The sequence below is a fragment of the Ctenocephalides felis genome, unplaced genomic scaffold (assembly GCF_003426905.1).
Source record: "Ctenocephalides felis isolate EL2017-DRISC unplaced genomic scaffold, ASM342690v1 CF-g0.4_SCAFFOLD_02906, whole genome shotgun sequence".
Classification (NCBI taxonomy): Eukaryota; Metazoa; Arthropoda; class Insecta; order Siphonaptera; family Pulicidae; genus Ctenocephalides; species Ctenocephalides felis.
The window spans coordinates 9617-20074 of NW_020539060.1; the positions used below are offsets into that span (position 1 = coordinate 9617).

The 10458-nt window shown below is 30.9% G+C and overlaps 1 protein-coding gene across 2 annotated transcripts; it reads right to left on the reverse strand.

Annotated features, from left to right (window-relative positions):
- Positions 1 to 402: 402 nt before the first annotated feature.
- LOC113381457 (ribosome biogenesis protein BOP1 homolog) lies at positions 403 to 8045 on the reverse strand. 2 transcript variants are annotated; one of them, XM_026620362.1, is made up of 14 exons: positions 7704 to 8045; positions 6595 to 7107; positions 6139 to 6417; positions 5965 to 6066; positions 4905 to 5079; positions 4617 to 4837; positions 3170 to 3344; positions 2690 to 2902; positions 2484 to 2587; positions 2235 to 2408; positions 2001 to 2146; positions 1695 to 1844; positions 1202 to 1356; positions 572 to 704 (listed from the first exon to the last, which is right to left on the reverse strand). In XM_026620362.1, the coding sequence occupies exons 1-13, from the start codon at positions 7800 to 7802 to the stop codon at positions 1242 to 1244; spliced, it is 2466 nt and encodes an 821-aa protein (XP_026476147.1). In that variant the 5' UTR covers positions 7803 to 8045; the 3' UTR covers positions 572 to 704; positions 1202 to 1241. The 2 variants fall into 2 exon arrangements, with proteins under 2 accessions (XP_026476146.1, XP_026476147.1); XM_026620361.1 differs by lacking the exon at positions 1202 to 1356 and having other exon boundaries at positions 403 to 704; positions 7704 to 8040.
- Between the last annotated feature and the right edge of the window lie 2413 nt (positions 8046 to 10458).

Genomic DNA, 10458 nt, shown 5'->3' on the forward strand with positions numbered 1-10458 from the left:
TATTCTGTAATCATCAATATTGTAATTTCATAAAAAATGATTTTCGACAGAAGAACCTGATGATGAAACGCATCTAGTACAGGAACAACGTAATTAAACATCTACAAAAAAAAATTATTCATTGGATTAATTGTTCTGTGAGGAACATATTAATTTATTGAAAAATCCAGTATATATATATATATATATATATATATATATATATATATATATATATATATATGTATGTATATGTATATGTGTGTGCGTGTGTGTGTGTGTGTGTGTGAAACAAGCACCCTAACCACTTCGCGATGATCATATATTTCAAATTTCATTGTAGTCTCCTTTGTCAATAGTTTTAACGTGACCCTTACTACCTGTAACTAATAAGTAATAAAACTAATATATTAAATATTCTTGGTTGATGTATTTAACAAAATATATATTATAACATTAACGTCAAACATCTTTTACTAAAATATAAAACCAGTTGAAAAATAATTTCATCTATCATATGGAATACTTATCAAATCATGATTTTCATTTCTATAAAATAATTTAGACAATATTATGTGTAAAGTCTCACTGTCGCGTCGGCTCCCGTCGAAAATAACCAAGGCTGCTGAGGATGGAACATTACTTCAAAAATACCAAAATCATTAAATGATTCATGATACTGTAATCTTTTTACTGGTACAATCAGCGGATTTTGTAACAGATCACTGCAAGAAATATGAAAAATTATATTCATAGAAGAGACAAAACGATAACCAAATTCTATAAGCAGCTTAAAGTTGCGCACAAATAAATACATATGAAGTAAAGAAAACAATATATGCAAACCAAGTTCTTCGAAATCCTAATGTTTACTATTTACTACTAGAAGCTACAACCAAGAAGCCTCATTTACATGGGTCTGAATCAGAAAATGCTTGAATATCTATAAGGTTAAATAGACCAAGATTTTTTTAAAACTTGTGTCAATCCTTCATTATTATCAAGCCAATCATTATTTGTGTGTATTGCTATCTTGTTATTCTACACTAAAATGTTACACACTACACAAATTATGGTAAAAAACATATTTGATATTTTAAACCATTTTTAATTTATTAGTATCAGTCTTTCCATCCTTGAAGTTTATTAATTCATTTACAAATTGTGAAATAATACATAGGGGCATAACAAAATGATAAAACAAATAAAATGGTGAAATTACATGGGGCTGACGGATATTCAAAGTAGTCCTTTGCAGAGTGTTATGCCAGTAGCACACCTTCCGAAACTGTTAACATGCAGCTGTACAAAGGAAAAGTACTCTTGTGGTGTAAAGATGACCACGCATTAACAAGTGCAAGGATTATCACAAGTATGCTGCAATCATGAGCGAAAAACTTAGTTTCATTCACTTTGCAATGAAAGTATAAATGTTTTCTTATCATGCTATTAGTATTTGTTAATAATTTTTTTGATAATTACATCATGATTAGAATATTAGCTGCATACATGCAAAGAATATTAGTAAAAAGCAAACTTTATAAATAAGCCATTTCAATTTCTACCATTTACAACTTATGGAGCCAAAAAATTATTGAAAAAACCATTGAACAAAATTCAACTCAATAAATTTTGAGCAGGTAGCAATCCTCAAATACCATTAATACTAATACAACATTAAAATGCACATAGAAAAATAATGTATTTACACTTACTTGTATACCATCCCATGAGATATGATCAAACTTCTATCATCAGAACCGGATGCAAACAATGGATACCGCTTATGAAAAGCTACACCTCGAACTGCAGTTCCATGCAATCGTAATGTTTGGTAAGGTTTTGTTGACAGATCCAAGTCAAACCTGTGAAAATTTTAAATATACATAAATGTATTTGTACCAATATTAACATCTTCACAATAGAATTTAAAATATCTTTGAATTGTTTAGCAGTTTAGTGATACGATTATTTTAGATATCTAAGAGGTAAAAAATATGTAAAGATGCTGATTGTCTTACCACAACATTTTTCTATCATATGTGCCAACTAATAAATTATCGCCCGCAGGGTGAACAGCCATACAAGATATCCATCTGGAGTTACTCAACAACTTTTTGACTAATTCTTGTTTCACCAAGTCATATATACGAACATTACGTTGTGTCTATCATATTATGTAAAAAATAAATGTTAGAAGTATAATTAAATGATATAATATCAATAAAAAAATAAAATATGAAGTAGGTACTTACAGCAACAAAGAAAAATGGCCTAATAGGATGAAATAGAACACACTGCACCAGACCTTTACTTTTGCTGAATGGTAACTGTGACCTCCTTTTAGACAGCTGATGTATAATTACAGACCTATTTTGACCTTCTGGCATAACTGTAGCAAAATAATCCCCTCTGCCATGCCAAGTTACCTAAACAAGCAAATTATCTATTTACCTAATTGATTAAATGACTACTACTTTATGTCTCTATTCTGAATAATTTACCTGTTTAACTTCTTTAAAATGATTTAAGACAACTCTTATACCATTGTACCATTCATCACTACTAGCTTGATCCCATTGTACTGCAGTCTTTACTCTTTCAGGTACTAAAATAACAAACAAGCATAAAAATAAATAAATAAAATGGCATATATTGACAAATATTGAATACACAAAAATATTGCTTACAACATTCTTGGTCTACATACTTATAATATCGGATGGTGCAGGTGGGGTTTCCAGTAAGTCATCAGTTTTCTTAACAACTAATTGGTCACCAACCCTAGGATTAATTAATAACACTTTACGATCCGCAGCTACAGCCAAAATGCTTAAAGCTGGAACTGGACTCCAAGCAATACTACGTATTGTCCCCGTACATGATATTGTGCGCAAGCAACGGCCGGTGCAAACTTCCCAAACTACAATATAAGAAAATATTAAGTACTTTATTTCATATAAATTAGTTTCCAATGCTAAATAGTGATTCTATTAAACTTAAATAGAATGGCTTTACATTAACAAACTCAATTATTTTCATAAAAGTTATTAAAATCTAAACAGATTAAATCTAATTGAAATAATATTTTCATTTGCATCTATTATATCTTCAATTGTATTTTTTTTCACACACAAAACGACCAATAAAATTAAATGCATCAGTACATGCTAATAAAAAAAAATCACACCTTTTACTGTCATGTCATCAGACCCTGTAGCCAGATATTGTCCAAGACAATCTATTGTCATGCACCTTATCATGTCTTTATGTCCCTTATAGACGAGACTTTGTACAGTAGGGAATGGCTGCAAATCTTTAGGACTTGGTAGTTGTGGTACCAAAGCTTCCGGTTCAATAGTCAACTGTAGACCAACATGATGATATTATAAATTGTCAAAATATCAAGTAAAAGTTCTATTATATTTCTTTACTAAGCTCAACTAAAAAAAGTATCTATGAAAATAAACAATTAAGACTATGGCCTAATATTAGGCAGTTTAATTTGGAGTAAGACATGGCAGCTCAAAAATATATTGTGAGAAAATGCCATATTTCTCATATTTCAAAAGCAAACTCAAAAAACATGAAAAATATATTATTCAAACAATATAATTATGACACGAACAATGTATCTGTAGAATCAATAGTTCAAAATGTACTTCTCAACTTTTTTCTTGAAGCACTTAATTTAACAAGTTTTAGTATTTTAAAATACTATTACTACTACTTCAACATAATTACTTCATTAGAAGAACTGTAGTGAAAACAAAATAAAAATTGCTTAACTTACTGAAATTAAATGGTGTATTCTAGTCCAATGGTTAAAAAAAAAATCTGATATGTTAAAGTTAGCCAAGTCGGTCAAGAATATATTTATTCTTAAAACATTAATTAATGGCATGGATAATAGAAATAATATTTGCCTTTTTCAAAAGCTTTCAAAAATTTCATAATATTCGGGCTCATAGTGAAATAAATGTAATGACTGTGTCATCCATTACAATCAATTTTAACAGTAATAAATATATAATACTATATATAATAATATATATACAGTAAACCCTCGCTTTACGCGGCAAGTGCGTACCGTGCAGTATGGGAACCGTGCTATAAGAAACTCGTATTTAACATACAATTCAGGCTAATTCGTAGTGCGTTCTATGGAACCTTACATAGTGCAGTATGGGATCCGTGCTATGAGAGACTCAGAGTTGGTACAAATCGTACCATTTATATCGCGCTGTATGGAGACCAAGGAATACAACTTGAAGTAGGAGTAATACGGACGAAATGACATGTAGGACATTGATACCTTATTCAAAAATTGGCGCGACACAGTATTCAGCTCAAACGTGTTCTTAGGCAGCTATTATATAATCAAGCATGTCTAAAAGATAACAGTCGATAACAAAATTTACATCAATACCCGTTTGCACAACGAACTTATGGGCTGTTTACTAAATACCGTGTAATAAGAAGTCCGTGTAGTCGGAGGGATGTCGGATTTTTAGCTCCGTGTAGTATGGGAACCGTGTACCTAGAGTGCCGTGTAAAGCGAGGGCCTACTGTATATATATATATATATATATATATATATATATATATATAAATATGTATGTATAAAATTTACTAACTCTCATTTTTATAGCTCTGGGACATAAGTAAAGGTCAAGACAACGTAAGAAACGTTCCTTGATGTATCTTGAATATGATGGTACTTCGCGTAGTGAATTATATTTTTCAGGTACAAAATGTAGTTTACGCTTCCATGGTGTGTCCTTTTGTTTATTCCATTGCTTCAATTCTTTCTTGTCAAATAGATATTCTGGAGGTGGGTTGTAACTTTCAGCATGACCTATGAATAAATATAAGTTTATAATATATACCAAAACAATCATTATCAGTTATAGTCATATACTAACCTGGCAAGTGTCTTTTCGGCGCCGCAATGTGTTTATGAATTCTACGCATATGTTCAGGCTGATCATCAGCAGACCAAAGCATATAAAATTGGGGATCTTTCTTTGCACGTTCCTGATCACGCTCAGCTTTTGTTTTAAGCCAACCCATCTTCAAAGCATGAACCATTTTTGATACCTAGTCACATAAAAACATTAGGTAATTTACAAAATTAAAATTATGCATATATTATAGTAATACATGTTTAAATGTTTTTATTTTAATGACTTCAAATTATATCAGTGAACAGAAGTTGCTATTTTGATTAACATATTTGGAAACAGCAATGTTTCTTAAACCACTAATCTCAAATAAAATGTATCTTAATGATATAAAATTAAATGTATGTAATATAAAAAAATTATTTTCATTAGTTGAACAATGATATGAGCCGCTCAGTGCACACATCGATTAACTCCATAAAACAAAAAGTTGAGAAACACGATGATTTGTTTGATATTGTTTTTTAAAATTTCCCTGATAATATGAATTCAAATATAAATGTAGAAGCGTCGATGCACGGCCAGAACAGATACAGCGTTACTGAAACGATTTACATTATACAGAGTATGGAGTTAATCGAAATGGCTTCTGAAATAAATTACTTATTATTCAATGGCCAAAAAAAATTTGCCATTTAACGGTGCTAATCTTTATTATTCCGGAAAGTTATTATAAATACTAAAAGTTATGATTATACCAAGTTCTTTCCCACTAATATCTTAGTTTTTTCAAAAAGTAGAGTTAGTCGATGTGTGCACTGAGCGGCTCATATAATTAATTGCACAATTTTATATTTAATCTAAATAAAAAATAAATTTGTGTACATATGATCATGTTTGTTCTTTTCATTCAGTATGTTTTATAATTAATAATGATATTGCATTCAGATTTTATCTGAAGATAAATATGTCAGTTAATTCAGCAAGATTATTATAAAATTATCGAAAAAGTTATGAAATCGATTTTATTATTAAACCCAAATTTAAATAAAGTATCTGTATACATAGATAACTAACTCACTTTATCTTTTTCTGATTTGCTAGGCAGAAATGATCTCTTGTGTTCAGGAAAACTGCGAATAGGTGTCTTCATAACCTCAGATGTAAACCAATCAATCCATGGCTAAAAGATAAATTGTATAAAAAATAAAAATTATATTTACTGGACATATTAAAACATATGTTGCCAACTTACGCCAAATTCTTCATATGTACTATCAGGTATTCTCTGGGCCTGAATTCTTTGAATCAATTTTATATCATTTTCACTAAGCACAACATCTTGACCAGTCTGTGGATCTTTAACAGTTCTCCAGAAATCTGGGTCTTCCATCCTGGCCAAAAATGCATCGATTTGATCTGAGTTTTGCATACCCTCTGGTTTTGGAATTTTTTTGCCATCCCAGTCATAGCCCAAATGTGAGTATTCATTATACCAGTTCATCGGTATATTGCCAACAGTATTTCTAATGTCCTAGATTATAATTATTATTAAAGCAATTTTTTAACTAAATTATGAGTATTATGCAGTTAATGGGTGATAAAATACAAAACATACATGTTTCATAAATTATAAAACTATATTTATCAAACAAGTTTACAAAAAAAAAAAAAATACACATCAATATTGATTTACAACGCTTTGTATTACCTCTTCATCCGACGAATCATGTTTATATTCATCTTTGGACACCACACTTTTTCCATCACTATTGGTACTAACTGTGTCAATGAGTTTAGACCTAGCTAATTTTTTTATTTTCTGATAGTCTTTCGACTTTGGTATATCAACTGAAACCTCACTCTCATCAGAATTGTCATCAATATTTTTCGAGTCATCTGTAGCAGGGTCCATTGCACTAGATAAGTCAGAATCATCATATTCTGGTCCCTCCTCCATTTCATCCCCACAGTCTTCGAAATCCTCGTTGCCATCACACTGATGATCTAAGTCCTCGTCGGCTGAGTATTCTTCGGCATCAAGCTGACCTTCATCAAAATGATCGTCGTCAGTATCACCTTCGTCCTCTGTGTTCTCGCCTTCCACGTCATCGTCACTTTCTTCTCCATCCATGAATTCAGTGCTGCACTCAGAATCTGCATTATCAGATTCTTCAGAACCTGAACTGTCCACTATCACCATGTCCGTGAGCTCCAATCCATTCTGAAAAATAATCCACATATTAGAAATCGAGGAAACCTATTTAATCTTAATATAATTCATCACTAATATTAGGTTGTCAAATATCTCCCTTCCGCTTTTTTGCTCTTGGTTTATAATACAAAAAGGCGGAAGGGAGATATTTGACAACCTTATATTTCGACAACCTCAAATTCAATATAAGAACAATAAAATTTAAGTTTCTTCAACAAATATGTAATAATATTTAAAATGATTAATCAATGTTTCTAATACAAACATTATAAGAGAACACTATCGGTAAGTACATAATTGATAACCTATCATATTTTGCCTATACTAAACGATAGAGTACTTGTCATTAAATCAAAGTGGAAAATTATAAAGTAATTGTTTTATTCCTAGGTGGTAAAAACGTGTGTAACTCATTTTGATGCATCTGACAGAAATTTAAGACATTTTGGTGCATCAAACATTTTCGTGAAGAACAGACCTTAAAGCTGTCAGAGTAAAACAAAATTATGGAAATAATAGCACCAAAGGTTCATATATTAATTAGAAAATAAACATATTTAGCATACATCAAGAGATATAAAATTGCAATCAAAATCGCTATTTACCTCAAGTCCATTAGTTTTAGAAATGCTAGCGACGTCTTCATCATATCGTTTCGGTACATCCTTGCTTCCTTTACGTTTCAGAGTACCATTCGGGGCCATTATGTTACATTACTTAAAACCAGAATTATTTGCAGTCGAAAATCTTCAACCTGAAATTTTGAAGACAGAAGTCGAGTTTAACCACTACTTTTGAGGTTAGTTATTCCTTCAGCTAAAACACGTTGTTCCACAACAATTTTGACGGCACCCGGCGGAGGGCACTACGCGTTATGAGCAAATTTTAAACCAATCAAAATGAACACACCGAATGCGAAATAAAAAAGAAAAACAAAATCAAGATAAGCGTTTGCTTTGGAATGCACACGAGTAAACAATTTATACCCAAATCAAAACAATTGATATCAACCGAACGCTGTTGAAAAAATTTGTTTATTTTTAATCAAATTTCATTGGCTCGCGAAAACCTGACATTTTTCATATATCAAAACTAACTTTAGCAAAACATTATATTAGGTTGTCAAATATCTCCCTTCCGCTTTTTTGCTCTTGGTTTATAATACAAAAAGGCGGAAGGGAGATATTTGACAACCTTATATCTGTTAAATAAGTTTACATATGGTATTTTGATCGTTTTATACTTGTAATGAAAGAATTTTAAATTAAATTAGTTGAAGTTAAAAGTTACAAATCTGTAAAAAAAAAAGGATTATTAACTTCTCGTACGGGAAGTTATAGTAAGGGGGCGTCCATTAATCACGTGAGCAAATTTTTAATGATTTTTGAACCCCCCCCTCCCCCTTGATAATACATGATGATATTCAAAATTGCCGCCCCCCCCTCCCCTACCAAACATCACGTGTATTTTTGGTTACGTGATAAAACTGTAAAATTTTTGATTTTGTTTTTGAAAATGTTTGAATTTTTTTAAAAAATTAGTTAAAAAGTAATAACACGTGATCTTTTACTATACCCCTTATTTATCTAGGTATACCCCTCCCTCTTCACATAATTTTTTGTGATTTTTTGTTAACCCCCCCTCCCCCTAAAAACGTGATTAATGGACGCCCCCTAATCGCAAAAAAATCGAAAATGAAAACTTTTATATATCTTTACGTTTCAGGGGTTTCTAAACAAAACGCGTTTCAATATTTCGTCTCTATGCAAGTTAAAGCAGTACGATTGCCTTGAAAAAAATTCAGAAATACCAAAATATTTCAAAATAAAGAAAACATTTTTTTTCAAAAAAAGGAAATTTTTGTCAAAAATTTATAGTTTCTCCTAAATCTAATTTTTTCAAATTAAAATTTTTTCAAAAATGTTAATTTAAAAAAAAAAAAAATAAGTTTTTGTACGGGAAGTTCCAGCAATTTGCCTTAAGGCACGATGCCATGCGCCCCAGGTACTCGATTAGTACTAATCGAGTGGTACTCGAGTTATAACCAATAGAAGCGCTATTCTACGCGTAGATGTGAATAAGGGTCTTGAGAACCCTTTATCAGAAAACGTTAACTTATACGAACTTATATGAGCCAAGTTGTTGTTAAATGAATATGTATATGAATAAATTGGATGCGACGAGATAAAATTTTAATTACAGCATATATTTAAGTAGATATAGGGGGCAATTCTGCCTTATAAAATACCGTTATCTTATTCTTGTTTCTTGTTAGTGAATATTTGAGAATGTCTATAAGCAAGGATGAATGTTATGATAACAGAATTCTAGATGGTGCAGTTATCATAAGATTCTTCCTTGCTTGTTTATATGTAAAATATGCCTGATCGCACAAAAAATAGATAGACATTTTCACATATTCACTATCAAGAAGCATAAGATCAATTTTGTTTTACCTGATTCTAGCAATAGCTGACTGGTCAATTAAGCTTCTCACCAATATTCACGCTGCAATCTAGTCTGAATACCGATTTTTTATGTTTTTTTGTACCGAATGTTCAGTATCAGTATTCAATACAAATCATCGTCCAATCATCGACGCTGATGTAGAGAAAGGCGTTGAAATTAAATTTGATTTTCAATAATCATCAAACTTGAAACTATTCAATATTGAAAGACGGTTTAAATTCTGTGGAATTGAACTCAGCATGCATTATATACAGGATCAATTTTGTTTTACCTGATTCTAGTAATAGCTGACTGGTCAATTCAGCTTCTCACCAATATTCACGCTGCAATCTGGTCCACCTGTCATATTTGATTTATTTATTTTAATTAAAAATGTCTGAATGCCGATTTTCTATGCTTTTTCCGTACCGAATAGTCAGTATCAGTGTTCAAGGTGAAATCTATGTCCAATCATCGACGCTGAAGTAGAGAAAGCCATGGATAGCAACAAGTGATACCAATCAGCTCAATGATCAGATACATACAAGTGAAGTTACCTTTAAACCATAGATAAAAGCAAAAATATATAAAAATAAGATTGCCAGTTTTTAGTACCACTTTATATGAAAACTACTACATAACACAGCCTTGCCATAAACATAGTCTACGGAAGAAAAACCTCCTAATTGTAGCAATATTATTAATAAAATATGAGCAGCATCATTAAATCTTCATATTCAATTATTAGATGAAAATGTGACAAATTACACAAATTTTAACTTATTATAAACTTTAGGAGACCCCGTAAAGTGCGTCCGCAGCTACAAATTTGTGGTTCAACATTAAATATTGCATTCGTTAAACTTATTGGCGTGAAATTGAATTTGATTTTATATAATCATCAAATTTTAA

Coding starts and splice junctions, on each gene's coding strand:
- LOC113381457 (XM_026620361.1), bottom strand. CDS start 7,802: ATGGCCCCGAATGGTACTCTGAAACGTAAAGGAAGCAAGGATGTACCG. Junction 6,418..6,594: donor ATGATTCGTCGGATGAAGAG/GTAATACAAAGC, acceptor ATTATAATCTAG/GACATTAGAAATACTGTTGG. Junction 2,588..2,689: donor TGCACCATCCGATATTATAA/GTATGTAGACCA, acceptor TTGTTATTTTAG/TACCTGAAAGAGTAAAGACT.